The sequence below is a fragment of the Danio aesculapii genome, chromosome 16 (assembly GCF_903798145.1).
Source record: "Danio aesculapii chromosome 16, fDanAes4.1, whole genome shotgun sequence".
Classification (NCBI taxonomy): Eukaryota; Metazoa; Chordata; class Actinopteri; order Cypriniformes; family Danionidae; genus Danio; species Danio aesculapii.
Genome location: NC_079450.1, coordinates 16,238,730 through 16,257,974, shown reverse-complemented (window position 1 = coordinate 16,257,974; position 19,245 = coordinate 16,238,730). Strand labels below are relative to the sequence as shown.

The 19,245-nt window shown below is 36.4% G+C and overlaps 1 protein-coding gene across 1 annotated transcript; it reads left to right on the top strand.

Moving 5' to 3' along the window:
• Positions 1–4,834: 4,834 nt before the first annotated feature.
• On the top strand, positions 4,835–15,389 carry ccne2 (cyclin E2). Its single transcript, XM_056475243.1, has 11 exons — positions 4,835–4,855; positions 5,777–5,817; positions 5,910–5,982; positions 6,090–6,140; positions 8,682–8,830; positions 9,150–9,285; positions 9,389–9,535; positions 12,328–12,558; positions 12,641–12,752; positions 12,839–12,996; positions 14,371–15,389. The coding sequence occupies exons 2-11, from the start codon at positions 5,804–5,806 to the stop codon at positions 14,476–14,478; spliced, it is 1,179 nt and encodes a 392-aa protein (XP_056331218.1). The 5' UTR covers positions 4,835–4,855; positions 5,777–5,803; the 3' UTR covers positions 14,479–15,389.
• Positions 15,390–19,245: the final 3,856 nt, after the last annotated feature.

Below are 19,245 nucleotides of genomic sequence, written 5' to 3'. Positions count from 1 at the left end.
AATTGCATTTGGGGATCATGTGCCTTCCAGGTGAACAGTATGACGATGCATCCGTGAAGAACTTGAAATTTGTCCAAAGGGACACAAACAAATGTAATTTTACTATGCACAGAGGATTACCTTGTCTCTGTGAGCCACTTGCTCTGTCGACTTTTTACACAAAATGTAGCAAATGTCCTCTGTGTTTAATGTGTGAAGACATTTTTCTGTGGCATTGCAAATTTTTAGACTATGCTTTGTTTTGTTTTCTAGTTTACTGGAGTAATACAGCACTTTGCCAAAAGTGTAGGGTTTTAGCGTTATTTTAGCATTGTTTATTTATCTTTATTCTTGAACGGATATGTTTTGGATATATGTCATACACAAACTGTTTTATATGAGTAGTATAATTTGCAAATAAATTGTTCATTTCATATGTCCTGAAACCAACTATTTGTCAGTATGTATACTCCCTTCTCAATAAATGTTTTAATACAAGCTAACACCCCCTTATACTTTTTCTATAAGTAAAATGGGGAAATACTTTAGTAAGGTTGTATTAGTTAATGAGGGTTAATGCATTTACTAACAGGAACAAACAATGAATAATACATTCATTACAGTATTCGTTCATGTTAGTTAAAGAAAATATAGTTGTTCATTATTAGTTTAACTCACGGTGCATTAATGTTAACAAGCATGGATTTGGATGTTAATAATGCATTAGTAAATGTTAAACTATGATTATTAAATGCTGTACAAGTATCTGCTATACTTCATGTTACAGTTTTTTTCCAACTGCTTACACACATTTTCAAAATAGTGTCATCTTTTTTTTTTGTTCAACACACAACTCCCAAAACCGCACGCAAACATGCAAAATGTCTCACATCTCCATCAAAATGTAACACTGCATTCAAAATAATGGGGGGGGGGGGGCGTCCATTTCTTGGAGAAGCGTAATGAGGGCGTATCATACTACATCATACTCATTATACTACAGAGCCAGGCTCAGAAAAATGACTATTCTTTTCTAAAGAAATTTTGGATTTTGAAAAGGTGAATATGAGAGAAGGTAGAAACCTACAAATTGTGGATGGGTGGCAAACCAATGGGACCAGAACACCTGTTTGACCAATTTACAGGCCTAGACTACAGTAAAGCAGTGATTAGTTAGTGACCAGTTAAGAAATTTGTGTTTCCACATTTGTGTGTGTGTGTGTGTGCGTGTGTGTGTGTGTGTGTGTGTGACTGTGTAAATAAGTGTAGCAATTTGATTGGTTGTGTTTGGATAAGGAAAACAAGTAGCTTCCTGTTAGATTTTTGTGTTTTAGGTAGAATGCTGTGTGAAGTGTTTTGAAAAAAGTGTTTTATGCGATTGAAAATTGAGTTTAAGGCTGGGAAATAGCTTCTGGTTTGGGAGATTTGCTGTGTAGTTTTGCATTTTAAGTAAGGGGTTTCAGAAATTGTGTGACATGAAAAGATTTTGTGTGTAAGCAGTTGGAAAAAACTGTAATAAATACGTTAACTAAAGAAACCTTCTTGTAAAGTGTGACCGTAAAAAGGCATGTTCTGCAATCCTATGTGTGATTTATACTGTAATGTAATCACCACTAAATAATACTGAAGTGTTTCCACACAGAAATCTTTTAAGACCCAATACCAACCTGTAACTCAACCCAATTAATCTCTCAAGAATCCCAAGCCATGATTAGTGCAATCCTATTCACTGTACCCATGTGGGTATTAACCTTAATATGGTAGATTTCTACCTGTACCCATTTAACCATGCCCTCCCCTCCTTCTGGATTTACTGGTGATGCCTGATAATACAGGCCTGTAGCCAGGGGGGGGGGGGGGGTTCAGGTGGTTCGAAAGACCCACCCCTCACTGACAAAGTTACATAATTTGTCCCATACATGAGGTCAATTGTGCTATTTTCACTGCTGTGACATAATAAATTGTGCAAAATAACCCTTAAAAGAAGGCTTTAACAGCAAGCGAAATCCTGTATGGGCTGTCGCTTTAGAGGGACGGAGAAAAGTTAAATGTACTGGCCACATTTTCAATTATAAGTATTGTTCTCATATTTCTTCTTTCTAAATCTTTCGGAAATGTTTTGGAACATAAAAAAACATGTGGTTATTATGATCATCCGACAAGCTAATCCAGCAAAAATAGTGCTTAAAATGTCACTAAAATCCAACATATTTAAAATTAAATAGACAATGAGGTGAATAACTTCAAAAAGGTTCACTTTTTAAGAAAAATAAATAAAGAACCACCCCATTTCACCAGGCTGACTACAAGCCTGAAGCTAGGGTCACAAAGCTGCCCAATGTAGCAAACTGATCTTTATGCTATTCAAGTCTCTGCATCTAGCGCCTGCAGCTTGCTCAGAAATCTGTGTTCATCTATTTCTGAACAATGTGTATTGAATATGAAAAATTAATTGAGGAAGGATTAAATAATAAAGTTAGCCCATGTAAATTTAAACGTTTGATGGGGAAAACACTTCATACATTTGCACAATTGAATGCAAAGGTTTAAAGAATAAGAATTTTATAGATGGCATTTCTGTGATAGGATAGATAAGATCTTGTATATGTGTGTAAATTTGGTCATTTGTGTATACATGTATGGCTGAGATATTCATGTGGTTACTGTAGTATTTTTGTAATAAACAGTGTATTTTAATGAACAATTAGGTGACATGAATAATTAGGTGGCACAATTTTAAAATATATTTTAATTTCTGACATACAGTAGTATATACACTCCCCGGCTGTGTTATTAGGTACACCTTACTAGTACTGGGTTGGCCCCCTTTCGCCTTCAGAACTGCATTAATCCTTCGTCTCACAGATTCAACAAGGTCCTGGAAATATTCCTCAGAGATTTTGGTTCATATTGACATGATAGCATCACGCAGTTGCTGAAGATTTGTTGGCTGCACATCCATGATGTGAATCTCCCGTTCCACCACATCCCAAAGGTGCTCTATTAGATTGAGCTCTGGTCATTTGGGTACAGTGAACTCATTGTCATGTTCAAGAAACCAGTCTGAGATGATTCGCACTTTGACATGGCGTGTTATCCTGCTGGAAGTAGCCATCAGAAGATGGGTACACTGTGGTCATAAAGGGCATGGACATGGACATGGTCAGCAACAATACTCAGGTAAGCTGTGGCATTGACACATGCTCAATAGGTACTAATGGGCCCAAAGTGTGCCAAGAAAATATCCCCTACATAATTACACCACTAACACTGAACTGTTGATACAAGGCAGGATGGATCCATGTATTCATGTTGTTGATGCCAAATTCTGACCCTACCATCCGAATGTCGCAGCAGAAATCGAGACTTATCAGACCAGGCAACGTTTTTCCTCTTTTCCCTAGAGATGGTTGTGGTGCAAAAATCCCAGTAGATCAGCAGTTTCTGAAATACTCAGCAGTTTCTGAAATACTCTATCTGGCACCAACAACCATGCCACATTCAAAGTCACTTTAATCACCTTTCATCCCTATTCTGATTCTCCGTTTGAACTTCAGCAGATCGTCTTGACCATGTCTACATGCATTAAGTTGCTGCCATGGTATTGGCTGATTAGAAACTTGCGTTAAAAAGCAGTTGGACAGTTTTATTGTACCTAATAAAATGGCCGGTGAATGTATGTATGCGTGTTATTTGTATCTGTCTGCAAAGGTTCTCTAAATAAACCCCTTGTCATACATGTTCAGACAAAATATGGGCTTTCCAGATGGGAGACATTCGTGTAGAACAAAGGAGAAGTTATTAATATATATTTTAGCAACCATGTAGCAACACTTTCCCTCATCCCGGATGTGACGTATATTAACATACACAAAGGGTTGAGCGGGATAGCATTTGAATTCGCGCCACTCTCACTTTTAATAATCAAAAATGTTGCTATATTATTCTTTAAAAAGGTTTAAAGATGTTTTACTTAAGCGTTTAAGTACGAAAGCTGATAAGATCAGCATACAATTCGAACAGAACTATCTTTTCCTCTAGTGTGTGTGTGTGTTTTCCGGAAACAAACGCGGCTATGTTCACATGATGTGCCGTTTTTATTGTCAGCTTCAGATATAACAAAGTATGTCGATCTGCGGAAGTAAAATGCATACAGACGTATTGTCACAAAACTGCATTATCATGACAGAACGAAGAGCATTTCTTTGACAACTACTGTAAAATGCTTTTGGTTAAACAATTTAAAGCTTGAATTGTGAAATACAATAAATATTATGCCAGTATTATTAGCCAGATTCATTTCAAAATCACTTTTTCTGGCTGTCAGAACTACTGATCTGTCGTCTCGTGGGTTTGTTTACAAGAGCACGTTGTTTCTCGTGGAATAACGATGATTGGTCAGACCGAATGTAAACCACGCCCACGAGGAGCTGTCAAACGAGGCAGCGTCTACTTCGAGTCAAAAAATGCTTCATAAATCTCATAATAACTATATTTAACACACAAACCTACAGGCATATGGTGCATTAGGTCCTCGACCGCCGGATTCGTTTAACCGGGAAAGCAGGAAAGCGCGTTTTTTACACATTTAAACCAAAGGTCGACGCGGCAGAGCTTAAGTATGCAAACCACGAGCATTAATACAGGTTTCTCAAAAACGAGCTATGTATTCTTCTCTAAGTTCATGTAGACGTTTAAAAGCAACACACAGCAAGCTGTCTGATCGTTTGTCGGTGCTCAAACACGACGGTATATATAGTTTTTTGGGTTGTTTTTAAAAGCTGAAAAGAGCGCGACGCATGCGCACTAACCGCGAGCCGCTGGACTATATAATGCTTGGCGCCATTCATTTCATTCATTCGCACTGGACACTGCGGTAAGGACACATACTTTTATCTTCTTTTTCTTGTAATATTTCTTATTTAAACTTTACTACATCGAAATCATGTTACAATCATGCTACAGCAGGGAACCGTACAGCTGTTTTATGTTGCCTTTTGCTGGAAACGGAAGTTTATGCATTTCAACCGGCACATAGCCTAGAAAAGATAGTCCTTTCCTATGAGATTATATTAAAAGCAGCTGTTTTTTAATTTGCTGGAATACCTAAGGTTAAGCAGTAACATATTTTAACGCCTTTCGTTGCATTTATACTCAAAAACTTGAATGTAATGTCGTCGGAGGGGGGATGTTGCTGAAAGTTAGCCAGCTTTGCTAGGCGCCAGATTAGATCCTTGTATGTACGTGGACTTGAATGTCGCAGAAATGAAGAAAATATCAACATTATGAAAACTTGTAGGGATTTTCTACACGCCGAGGAATCACCCAAGCAGTATTTTTTGGTTAAAGTGGTGTCGAATGAGCTTTTAATCGATCTTTGATGGCTTTTGTGGGGGCAGCTGTAGTCTCCCGCTTCATGTAAATTGGCGCGGACTGTCCTTTATAAACCAACAAAACAGGATCATGTATTTCTGGTTTCAGTAAAAACATTAGAGGAGAATATTGCTACGTATGTTGAGTTTGCATTTAGGCACAATGCCTTTAGATTTTAACAGTTTAATTTCAATTTCGAATGAATTACAGAAGTGATATTTCTGGTCATGTTTGTACAATTACATAACGCTTTTTGAGGCTTAAGTGTTTATCTTTAAGCCATTTTAATGCAAATATTGCTTATAAATAATATGCATTTCATTTCCATGCGGGTGTACGACATGTAATAACGTCATTATTGTTCGTTTATTCAGTAGAAATGTTCGTTAATTACGTTGTAACGTTGTATGTTTTTGGTTTACAGGACAAAAGCTCACCATTTGTTTAGAAAATGTCAAGACGCAGGTAAGAACTAATATAAACATCTATTGAATGTTTAACAATGTCCCCAATAATGCGACAGTACTTAATACTCATTATTACCTTTGTTTCAATAGTACCCGTAACACATTACAAGAAAGGAATGAAAATGCACCACAACAAAAATCGCAGAGAAAAAGAAAAGGCGAGGTGAGAGGTGGTTTTTATTGTAATGTGTCATGCTACAAGTAAAATGTGGTGTATTACACGTTTTCAGTGTAAACAAATATTAAAATATTTAACCTTATTGTCTGCAGTGCAATAGAAGAGTCCCATCAGCAGCTAAGAAACAGCATTATGAAATTCAGGTGAGCTGATTTATGTGTTCTTTCTTATTACATGACATTATTGTGGTATTATATTAATGTACGGAGTGCTTTTAATGATATATAAACGTTATTAGCTTGTAACTAGCAGTGTGTTTATTATCCAGTAGTTCAGTCATGCGCAGTAATTGTGTGTCACTGGGTTAATCAGCGCGCCTTGACGTCACGGCTGGAACCTCCCGCGTTTGTGTCCTTTATTCACCAGCCCGCGAAAAAAAATGTAATCCTTTAATAAACCGACCAGGAAACAAACTCGTTTAGCATGCTTGTGATTTATAGCTTTTCCTTAACATTCTGTTTTTAAGCTACTAAGTAATAAAAGTCGAAATGTAAAATGTTTGATAGCTAAGCTGAAGGATATTCCTGTGCAGTTCATACTTCCAGTATGGTGTCATATTTTGTTTGTTTGTTTATGATCATTATTGGTGGTGATCCTCCGTTTTTATAATTATATTTATTGTGAATTTATTTTGTCCTGTTACTTATTTTTTGTAAAAGCAGTGACACATTTTGTGTAAGAATTTTTGGATTAAAAGCACATTCATATTAACATTGTATGATTGAATTAGAGATATTTTCTATCATTTAAGTGCACTAACTTTAATCAATTTAATTAGTCATTGATGAATAATTTTTTTGTAGTACTACTTTGTAATTATAATATATCAGCTTTCCACAAAAGCATTTTTTTTTCAATACTGTTAATCAAATGTTTTTTGACCATATTAATGATTTCTGAAGGATCACATGACACTGAAATGTGGATTAATGGTCACTGAAAATTAATATTTAAGAAAAATATTCACATAGAAAACAATCATTTTAAATGAAAAAGCTACTTCATAAATTACTATTTGTAAGAAAATCAATGTTTCCAAATCGTTTGACTTATTAAAATCATCAAATTAATAAAATATACAGCAAATGAGAAATAAGTCACAAAAAAGAATAAAAACATCTATAAAAAAATTTAATAACTATAAGTGTAAATTATTTAAACAATTAGTTGTTTAACCATTTCTTATGGTATACAAATATTATATACCAGTTTAGATGTCATTTTGTCCCCTCAGAGTATATAGTAAAGTAAAAAATGAGTCATTTATTAAAGAGTGAATTATTTATTGTTTCTCTCGCTTTCACGGCTGTCAGGGTGTCCGCAGGGTCTTAAAGTACAAAACAAATGAAAAACAAAAATTTAGGCCTCAAAAGATCTTAAATTGACTGAAAAATTGTTCTGTATGTCTAAAATCATTTTTAACGGGTCTTACTTATCCTTTGTTTATGTAAAGCTTTCCAATTGATCCAACACATTCAATCACCAACAAATACATCTTTATAAAAATAAACTGAATAAACAGTCTGATGTGCATACATTTAGTTTATAAAGACTTATGTTGTTACTTTATGCTTAATAGTTATGTTGCAAAAAATGTATGTATATAACTACTAAGAAATAACTAAGAGTGACGCAGTGGCGAAGTAGGTAGTGCTGTCGCCTCACAGCAAGAAGGTCGCTGGTTCGAGCCTTGGCTGGGTCAGTTGGCGTTTCTGTGTGGAGTTTCCTCCGGGTGCTCCGGTTTCTCCCACATTCCAAAGACATGCACTATAGGTGAATTGGGTAGGCTAAATTGTCCAAAGTGTATGAGTGTGTATGGATGTTTCCCAGAGATGGGTTGCAGCTGGAAGGGCATCCACTACGCAAAACATATGTTGGATAAATTGGCGGTTCATTCCGCTGTGGCGACCCCAGATTAATAAAGGGACTAAGCCGAAAAGAAAATTAATGAAGGAATGAAATAACTAATTAGAATTACAGGCAAATCATATTAGATAGGGCAAGTTCATTATTTTTCTATATGGACCATTAAAAAAATCTTTAGCCTTTAACCCTATACAAGTCTAAAATGTGATTATTCATGGTCTTAAATTAGACTTTGTGAAATCAGCAGAAACCCTGTGTGCGCACTGTCAGCTGCAAAGCCAAGCGAAAGTAGGTTTAAATAAAAAGATAATGTAAAAACGCATTCAACTAATGACAACTTTTGAAAGGGAAAGCCAAATATCAGACATTAGGAGGTTTGGGCCGGATGCATTTTTTAAGGGCCAAAAAGGGCACGTCTTTGTGGGTCTGCAGAGCATGTGACTCTGTGGGAGTGTTGACAGTTTTTGCGCACACAGGACCAGCAATAGCCTACGAAACAGGTCAACGAGAGACAATTTTCCACTGCTTAATCGATCACAGATATTTGGTTATCTTGGGTGGATGTAAAAAGATGATAAAAGTAAAAGGATGATAATAATAGTAATAATATGTTAATATATCTGAGCGGCGGCCAAAGTAAAGTCTATGTGTGGGAAGCACTGTAATGTATATAAATAATTTACACAGTTTTTTTATTAAAAGTAAAAGCACTATCCTGAGTAGTTTTAATCAGCTCGTACCTCATGCTTTTCTGTCATTTTAGTTTGATTAAGGTCTATTTTATGGTCTTAATGATGACGGTGTGTTTTGCTTTTTAGAACCGATGTTTTGAAGGTGAAGTTAGCCCCAGTGTCCTAATCGAGACTCCACAGAAGGAGGTTCAACAGGAGACCAGTAATCTATCTGGATTCAAGCGCTTTAGATTCAAGAACCTCTTTGTGAAACCCTCTCCACTGCCATGCCTCAGGTACGACCAGATCACAGCGTCATGTCCATTGAAAAGGGAAAGTAAATGATAATAATTCTAAAATATAAAAAACACAAAGTACAAAAAAATAATGCACAATGAAAAAGCCTATTTGGCAACATGTATTACCCTTTTTGCATTTTTCAGGAAACTAATAAAAAAGTCAAAGCAGTTTGGCTTGTTTTATTGACACTAAATCTTTCTTAGTCATGTACCTTTAGTTTCTGCAAGATCTGTTATCAACACTGAATTTGTATTTGCCAGAAAACGTTTCGTAGAGTGTTTAATATTTAATGTCACGTATTTGCTATTCTGATAGCTGGGCCAGTTCTGATGACGTGTGGATAAAGATGCTGAACAAGGAGCTGAAGTATGTACACGACAAAAGCTTCATCCAGCAACATCCAGCTCTGCAGCCCAAAATGAGGGCCATTCTGCTGGACTGGCTGATGGAGGTATGGGTTTGTTTCATAGTCTTAATAATGCAGAAACATTTAGCTATTATTGTAAACTTCTGGTTGTTTGTGTTTAATCTGATGTTAAATTCTTTCCGTGTAGGTCAGTGAAGTTTACACTCTCCATCGGGAGACATTTTACTTGGCTCAGGACATCTTTGATCGCTTTATGCTCACTCAGAAAGACATTGGCAAAGATCAACTGCAGCTCATCGGCATAACCTCCCTCTTCATAGCCTCAAAGATAGAGGTACTTTAACATTGAACATTCAATTCATCTTTATTTCTGTAGCACTAATACAATGTAGATTAAAATAAAACTGTCAGTTGTCGCAGCTGAAGTTCAGTTCAGTGTAATGTAAATATCACTAAACACTGAATAGCAAGTCCACTAGTGCCAAAACTACTAAATTTAACTTGAATCAGCTTAAGAGAACTAAGTTTTTCTCCGAGGTCCATTTACACTTGCTAATACATGTTTAAAAACACCATTTGTCCATTCAAACAGCCATGAAAGAGCAATTATTTTCTTTTTTAAACATGATTGTTAGAGGATGTATTGCAGGAGTGCACCAAAGTGAGTTATTCTTACTTTTGACAAGGTGTTTATGCTTATTACAAATATGAACAAAATTGCACATGCAACTATATCCTTTTCATTTCCATGCTTTCCAACTTGCTCATAAGTAGGACCAGACAGAATCTGTGGAAAGTTTTTGCCATTTCTGCTGAGAATTTAGTAAAAAATCTGAATTTATGCGGAATCATTTTAGGAGTATCGTAACTAAAAACTTAAAATAAAATAAAGATACTACCATTTTAACTTTTTTTTAATGTTTACAATGCAAATTCAATTAGATCTACTTAATTGGTAAACATAGCAAGTCTCATAATATATCTACTAAAAGACAGACTATATTATTTTACACGCTGTATTGTAAATGAATCATATAAACATTTTCATATTACTATTATTATATCACAATAATATTAGTGAAAGTAATTTAAAAACTGGATAAATATAAATTTACACACATTTAAATAAATTACAATAAAATTACAAGTAAATACATAGACTCAATGATGGGCTAAAAATCTGTGGATTTCTGCGCACGCAGATTATGTGTGTACCTACTCATAATCCACATATTGTTTGTTCATTTTATAGTAAGCCTAAATTGCATTAGGCTGTCATTTACACTAGTGGGTTTTTGCTTTAAAAGCATTTTAGAATTAAAATGATCCTTCTGACTGGTATTTTAAAACGCATATGACTATTAATGCTCACTTGACATGCACATTTGCTGGCATCCGTACTTAAAGTGTACTGGTTGTATATTGGTCATGTGAGAGAAGCTTGATGAAGCAGGAAACAATATGCAGTCCTTAAGACCAGTCATAGAGCAATTGTGGAGAGCTGCACCTTCATTTTCAAAAGTTTGCATTTCATTAGCTGCATCCCAAATGGCACACTATACACTGTACTTACGCACTTACACACTCAACAGCATATTATATGAATGTAGTGTTATCCCAAGTGGAACACTGATAGTTTTTTATTAAGCAGAAATTCAAACCGTTTGATGGTTGCCAAATTAGTGAAATAAATGACCAAACTACCAAATGATAACTGCCATGAGTATAATTGCGTTCACCATCAGGAGGCGCTATAAATCACTCTCATAGGAGAATTTTGCTTTCACAATCCAAAATAAAGTTATCCAACATGTGCGCACAATAGCTCCGCCCCTTCTGCTACGGCTGTTGAGTGTGTGAGGTGTCCAACTGTCCACACTTCATGTTACCGGTTAAATAAGTGCATCATCCAGGTAATTAAAGTGCACTAATTATTTTAAAGTTCAGTGTGAACGCACTACTTACACTATTTATACTACAAAATGGCGTAGAATAGTGCATAAGTATGCGATTTGGGACGCACCTGCAAAAACTAAAACAGGCTTTTTAGCTTCTTGAAAGTGCTCCGTTTTCGCAGGTTGAAGAAACCAGAGTATTTGGATACCAAGCATAACCCTAAAAAAAATATGTTTTAAAACAAAATCGCATTAGTGTAAATGGCACCAGAGTCATAAAAAAAGAAAGAGTTTCAATAAAAAAAATAAAAATAAATCAGCACAAGCGGCTACAAAGAGATGCATCTGGATCAGGGGTCACCAAACTTTTAGAAACTGAGAACTACTTCTTGGGTACCAATTAATGTGGAGGGCTGCCAGTTTGACACACTTCTCAAATAACAAATTTACTCAATTTACTTTATACATTATTAATAATAATAATAATAATTAATGATAGTCATCTATGTGAAGACACCGATCATGTTAATGACTTTTCACAGTAGTTGTCAACAATGAGTTGTAGGTAGGAAACAGATAAATATCAGTATACAACACTTTATTTCTATAAATCTCTGCACGCATTTAAATTTTCAAATGATCACTTTTACAATATTTTCACAAGCCACTAACAATTATTAACAAATCATGCACTATGATGTACCATGTTTGTACAGACTATCAATTGTGTAACATAAATCAACTCTTAGATTTTACAGAGATTATCAAAAAATTACCACATCTACAGCACTTTAACATAGCCCACATTCTTCTAAACATTGTAGTTGCCCCGAGTTGGACATCAGAGAGAGTACGGATTACATCCATTCCTGTCTTTAAGCACAGTATTGCCTTTCCATTTACACCAATGCAAGTGTGATTTAAAAATAATAGCTACAAAAAATATTAGATAAAGCTTACTGGTAAATGGCTATGGTGAGATATTTTTGGAACAGGCACGCTGGCAACTCATGTGATCCTTGCGGGTACCATGTTGATGACCTCTGATCTGGATGTATGTTAATACTAGGTGAAAACGACATTGTGTCTCCACTCACTACTTGTAGTCAGATTACTGAAAATTCATAATATCTGGTAGAAACAGGGCCTAAGATTTAATAAGGATGATGATATATAAACTGTAAGCATCATAGTAGTGTCTTTTATTCATAAATCTATCTTTATTTAACAGGAGATTTATCCACCAAAGCTCCAGGAGTTTGCTTATGTGACAGACGGAGCCTGCAACGAGGAGGAGATTCTTGCTAAAGAGCTAGTTATGTTGAAGGCGTTAAGCTGGGATCTCTGTCCTGAGACCGTCATCTCATGGTTAAAGCTCTACTCTCAGGTGGACTCTTTGAAGGATGAGGCCAATTTCCTCATTCCACAGTTCTCGCAGGAAACCTACATCCAGATCACACAGGTCAGAGCCCACTTCAGCTCCATGAAGGTTCATTTAGTTGCTTTGTTATACGTCTCTTCTAACTTTTCAATCCTCTCTGCAGTTGTTGGATCTTTGCATTTTGGACATTAATTCTTTGGATTACCAGTATGGAGTCCTTGCTGCTGCTGCATTTTGTCACTTTACTTCATTTGAACTGGTCCATAAAGTATCAGGTGAGCTTGGGTGTATTTCAAGAATTGTTTTTACTCGCTCAAGTGTATATTGCATCAGGCTTGTGCTAAGTATTGTTTCTCATCAGGGCTCACATGGGACAGCATATCAAACTGTGTGCGGTGGATGAACCCATTCGTGCGGACTGTACGTGAATGGCCCAGACCAGAGCTGAAGGACTTCAAAAAGGTGAAGACGGATGATCGACACAACATTCAGACTCATGTGGACTACCTGACCATGCTGGTGAGCTCTCTTTCCCACTCTCCTTAATCAAGCTTCACAAAATACACAAAAGCTGCAGCTAATTTCTCAGTCACATTTTTTAATTTCATTCAGAAATAATTTATAAATAAGTTTAATAAAGTTAAACTGTATTTTAATTCTCATCATTCAAGAACAAATCCTTTATAATTTAACAGTAATCAGAAGAGAAGCATATAAAAAATTGACTATGAACATTATAAAAGCCAAGCCCAAACAAATTAAATAAGTCTAGCAGCATGTGGGAAATTCACTCTACAAAGGATGCAAACGTGCATTTTTTTTGCTTTAATAACTTTATATAACGTGCTTTGGAATATAAAGGGACTTTCACACTGATGGTGATGTGATAAAGCAAGGTGAAAACAAACTGCTTTCACGCTAAACAATTCAACAAGTCTACTGCAGATTCACGTCTGCAATGAGGTCATGCCAACCACACAGCACTTTTGGCAGTTTGCCAACGATACGCTCATCTTATCTTCTTATTTTTTTACATTTGCCTCTAACCTCATCCTATACCTAAATTTGGTACTTCTCCAAAACCACAAACCATCTATCATACTTATGACTTTAATTATTAAACTTACCTCTTATATTCAACTCATTTTCACAGTGATTCCTTGCCACAGAACTTTTTTAGTAGTCGCATGCTCTCTTTCCAGACACCAAAAGTAACAAACACTACTGGAACATTCTTCTTCAGCATATATACTGGTTTTTAGAACTGGTTTCTGTGCTGCAGCGCCACCAGGTCACCATTTGTGCAACTGCAGCAGCATCAGGCATGTGACCAAAAGCTCAGACCTAACTGGACGGCCATTTCATTTGTAAAAACTGGTCTGGGAAAAAAATCCTGATGTGAAGACGTTAGCACCATTTAACTACATACTACAACATTATTTCAATGGAGAATAATGTCCACCCAGCTGATATTATCATAGAATAAATTACAACTGGCTTTATGTCCAACACAATAATTAGAATTAGTGATTTGAGCCCACATGTTCTCGCTGTGTTCGCATGGGTTTCCTCCAGGTGCTCCGGTTTCCCCCACAAGTCCAAAGTGAATTTCCCAGTGGTTCCAGCTGGAAGGGCATTCGCTGCGTAAAACATATGCTGGATAAGATGGCGGTTCATTCCGCTGTGACGACCCCAGATTAATAAATGGACTAAGCCAAAAAGAAAATAAATGATTTGAGCCCAAACCACATACATATGTGATGAAAACTCTCAGTTGAATGAGCATTTTATCACTTTTTATTGGAGAATGACAAACGTCTAGTAGGCTTGAGTGACCAATCAGAATGCAGTGGTTCAGAAAGCATGCGTTAATCATTCTGTTGTGTGTTTCAGAGTGAAGCCCATGATCGGCAGCAGGACAGTGTGGACCGCATGTCTCCACTGGCTGTAGCAGGAATACTGACCCCTCCTAAAAGCACTGAAAAACCTGCTAACGCCTGACGAGATTGAGGAGAACATGTAGCGAGACTACCAATGGGAGATCTTCCAGACCAGCACATCCAGATACTTTCAGCTATGTGCGGTACATTTGGAGGAACCTTTGGAAATGAATCCAGGAGCTCACAAACCTTCAGACATTGGGTGGAAATGAGGGAGAAACCTACGTTTGGTTTCCCAGAGCAGTATTTAAAGCACTCGGAAAAAAGTGCCTTCCATCGAAGAGTGGATAAAAATCCATTTTCTGAAGCTAGAAAAGAAACATTGATGAATGCCTGTTCTTGTTGCCAGATCAGGGTCTCTGCAAATGCTGCTGCTTCATGGATCTTGTGTTACCATTTATGTTGTGTACATATGGTTTAATTTTATTGAGTGTGTGTGTGTTGTGAAGTGTATGTTCTGAATTTTAGCGTTAACGTGGTCCAATGCCAACCCGTGGTGCTAACGCTGCTTGTTAAACAAGGCGACCCTGTTCAACGAGCAGAATCGGTTATCGGCTTATTTCCTGAAATCATCATTCCCATGTCTTAATTATTCTCCTGCAGTGGAAGACTTTCCTGTAAAACTTGACCCATCAGAAGTGAGTTTAACCAAACAGAGTTGAAATAAACTGTATTTATTTCATTTAGGTAGATTTGTGATATTTGAATTGCAATTTTTGTTCCTCAATGCCAAAGGCATATTTAAGAATTTGAGGTGCTTGCTATTTATGAATGAAATGCCTTTTGTTTATAGCGCAGCTTGATTTTATTGGACTCGAGCCAGCCATTTGTTTTCAACATTTTTGAATAAAAACAGTGTAAAAAATGTACTATGAATTGTACAGAAGATGTATACGTGTAAAAAGTAACAGTTTCAAAACTCTGTAACGTGTCATTCTAATGTGAAGTTATTAAAAAGTGAAATTACAGCCATTTTGCTTGAGTTTCTGTGTTTGAACCCAGGGGAGAATCATTCATTCATTTTCCTTCAGCTTAGTCTCTATTTCAGTGATCGCCACAGCGGAATGAACTGCCAACTATTCTGTCATATGTTTTACACAGCCCTTCCAACCTCACCAGGGAAACCCAAGGGGAAGGAGAATGTTTAAATTGGTTCACATAATTCGTTGAATTAAAATACATGTGCTGGCTGCACGGTCGCGCAGTGGGTAGCATGATCGCCTCACAGCAAGACGGTCACTGGTTCGAGCCTAGGCTGGGTCAGTTGGCATTTCTGTGAGGAGTTTGCATGTTCTCCCTGTGTTAGCATGTACAGGTAAACTGGGTGAGCTAAATTGTGCGCAGTGAATGAGAGTATGAATGTTTCCCAGTGATGGGTTGCAGCTGGAAGGACATGTGCTGCGTAAAACCTGCTGGATAAGTTGGGGGTTCATTCTGCTGTGGTGACCCCAGATTAATAAAGGGACTAAGCTGAAATAAAATGAATGAATGAAAATACATGTACAGTACGTTGATTGCTAGATTAGCCTGAGGCCATTTCACTTCAGCTTTTCTCTCTGTAATGTAAGACTGATGGGGGAGGCGATGGTGCACCTTTTGGCAGAGTTACAAAGGAAACCTACTAAAACCAACATCTACATTGCTAATATCTTAATGAGGTGTTGAAGTGTCGTTGTTTCGTCTGAGCCGTCGCTCTCCTCACCTCCGCATAAACTGACAGGAAAGACAACAAAGACAAACTGAAACTGCTTTTGATATACAGTGTTGAGGACATACCAAGCAATATTGTGTTTAAAGGCATCGTCCAACAATCTAAATTTACTCACATTTTACTTGTTGCAAACCCTATTAAGTTAAAATTTTCTGTTGAACACAAAAGATGTAAAGAAAACGAAACGTTGTCATACATAGCAAAAATGCTATAAGTCAATGGTTACAGATTTCAGCTTTTTTCTTTTGTGTTCAGCAGATGAAAAACTCAAACAGGTTTGGAACAAGTGAACGGTGAGTAAACTTTCATTTTTGAGCGAACTGTCCCTTTAAAGATTCATTTAATTGACGTCCAAACAACGGTTAAAACAGGGCTAAAACGGGTCTGTCAGTAAATCTAATAGACGATGAAAAACAGCCTAGTCATCAAGTAGACAGATTCATCAGAGTTCTCGTGTGTATTCGTTTCTGTGTATTTGATATACTGTCTAATTTTGGACTTTAGCCGTCTATAACATTTTTATTGAAAAGCCTAGTTTGGATGTGTATTAGACGTGTTTGTAACAAGAATATTTTCTGGGGAGCTTCAACAGCAGCTTGAAGTCGGATTATGCATTGATCGGCGTGTCTATCAGAGGTGACGAGTGTGTTTGTGCTGCTCTTTCTATATGTAGAGTCTGTCAGATGAGTCCTGGCGGGACCCTCGTCCCAATGCCCCTGTTGTGAGAGTTATTGTGTGTTTGTGGGAACGAGTGTCCCTTCTTTAGTGTCCTTCGTAGTCATGAACCCCCAACCCTTGCAGGAGCCCCCGAGACAAAGAACAGCCTCCAGACGACACATGCCTTCACTTTAATGAGGTGTTTATGGCCCACATATACATACTGCTTCATTAAGAGGAGCAGAAGAACTTATGCACACATGGAGCAAGCGTGGAACATGATTAATAAATGAGTCTAACATTTATAAATACCTTTTCCTTCTGCTTTTATCAGGGGTCATCGGAGCAGAATGAACTGCTGGTTATTTTCAAGAAATATATAATATTTTACAAAAAGAAAAGAAAACCGAAGTAGTCACGAAACTAAATGATTGCTAATATCATGCCCCAATTCACACTGAAGTTCACACTGAATATCAATTTCATGCATAATGTCCATATTTGTGGACAGTTAATTAACCTCAAGTTAAGGTTCCCTATCACAGTATTTACTGCTTGATGAAATCATTAATACAAGATGGCTGACAGTGACAGCTATGTGCTAAATGCTCCAGGTGCATCTGTGAAAAACATTTATAAAACGAGGTCAAGTGATAAAAATGTATAAAAACAAGTTCAAAGACATGCGGTATAAGTGAATTGGGTAAGCTAAATTGGCCGTAGTGTAGTAAAATCTGAAGTAAAAACTTTTATAAATATGTAGAATAAAAATCAAAAAAAAAAACAAAAAAAAAAAAAAACAAGCAGATACCAGAATGGCCTCATGAGTACAAAGAAGTAGGCTATATAACACAAACAAAACTAAACAGAAAACAGTCACTGCCTCACGACACACAACTATGAAGTCAACTTAAAAAATAAAACAGAAAACTTTAACTCTTATGTCCCGTTGGGGAGTTTTTCATCCACTCTGGGGTGATTTTGGGTCTTAACTTGGCCATAAGTTTTTCTGTTTCAGTTAGTAGAGTGATTTTTGGTGACAAATCTTATTTTAACACATATTTTGAGAAAATGCTTTGAATTTTTTAAAGAACTCAACACATATATCTGTTATTCAACTACTCAATTGTTCAATCAAAACAACTAAATTGTTTAGAAAAATTCCAAACCTGATTTAGTGGGGAAAAAAACACACACACAATTACGTATTTTCAATATAAAAGGTAATTGTGGACTGGATTTTTTTTTTTTTTTTTACATTTTATCACAGTCTTGGACGTGAAACAACGTTGCCTTTGATGCTTTGATTTTGACTGATTTTCATTTTTTTCTCCCTAATTTACTGTTGGTGGCTGTTTTTGCCCCATTGACTTCCATTATAACCACATTTTACTCATTGCAAAACCATGACACCATATAATCATACATTTTTGATTGTTGGTGTTTTATCTGTTGGGAAGAAGTAAAATGACAACTTTAAAGCATGTGCAAAAAAAGCTTAATTTCTGTATTTTATATGGAGTATAACAGCAAATTAAAGTGTGTGTGTGCGTGTGTGTGTGTGTGAGTGTGTGTCTGTGAAAGTGACCTTTACGCACTTACCTTGATGTGTCTGAGAAAATCAAAATATGCATCTCAGCTCTCAGAACTACATGGAGTAAATAAAAACAAAGACTGTGTATTTATGCACCATCAAACGTGGTTATAATGCAAGTCAATGGGGCAAAAATAGCCACCAGCAGTAAATTAGAGAGAAAATCTAACAATGCATCAAAGCCAATGTTGTTACTAATCATTCACATGCCCAAGACTGTGATAAAAGGAAAAAGGAATCCAGTCCACAGTTACTTTTTATATTGAAAATACGTCATTTTGTGTGTTTCCCCAAATCAGTGACACCATTTGTGAACTTGGCAGTTAAAGAGATAAAATCCTGTAATTTTCTAAAAAATTAAGTAGAGATTGATTTATGCAAAGAAAATTGAAGAAAAACAACAACATTTATGCAATGCATCAGCGGGTTAATTCAGTGGATGTTTTCATCCTGAACAAGGTAGTAAATTTAAACAGCGCACAAACGTTAATAAATTAAATAACAAATACACACGATAGACAAAGTAAGTAAATTATATTAATGTGCCACAAGTGAAAATATATATTAAATTAGGTGAAAAAGTAGTATAAAGGAGGTGATTTTTATACTCACACGCCAACACAGCTGAAGACAATCATCAGTTTGAAGAACAGCAGAACAGCGTCAGCGGTAAACACCACAAACTGAAGATCTCTGACTTTAAATAATCATAATATATATATTAAAAAATATCTAGACAATAATGTAAGTTACTTATAAGCAGGAAAGAAAAGCGACAAATAATCAAAGCGACCGCAAGATATCTATGACTAACAAAACCTGTAATTACCAAAGCTCATCACTGGGCGGCAGTAAATGAACAGAAA

Excerpts from the sequence above, each read along its gene's own strand:
- ccne2 (XM_056475243.1), top strand. Across the intron at positions 9,536-12,327 it reads TCATAGCCTCAAAGATAGAG|GAGATTTATCCACCAAAGCT; the intron begins GTACTTTAACAT and ends TTTATTTAACAG. Across the intron at positions 12,997-14,370 it reads TGGACTACCTGACCATGCTG|AGTGAAGCCCATGATCGGCA; the intron begins GTGAGCTCTCTT and ends TGTGTGTTTCAG.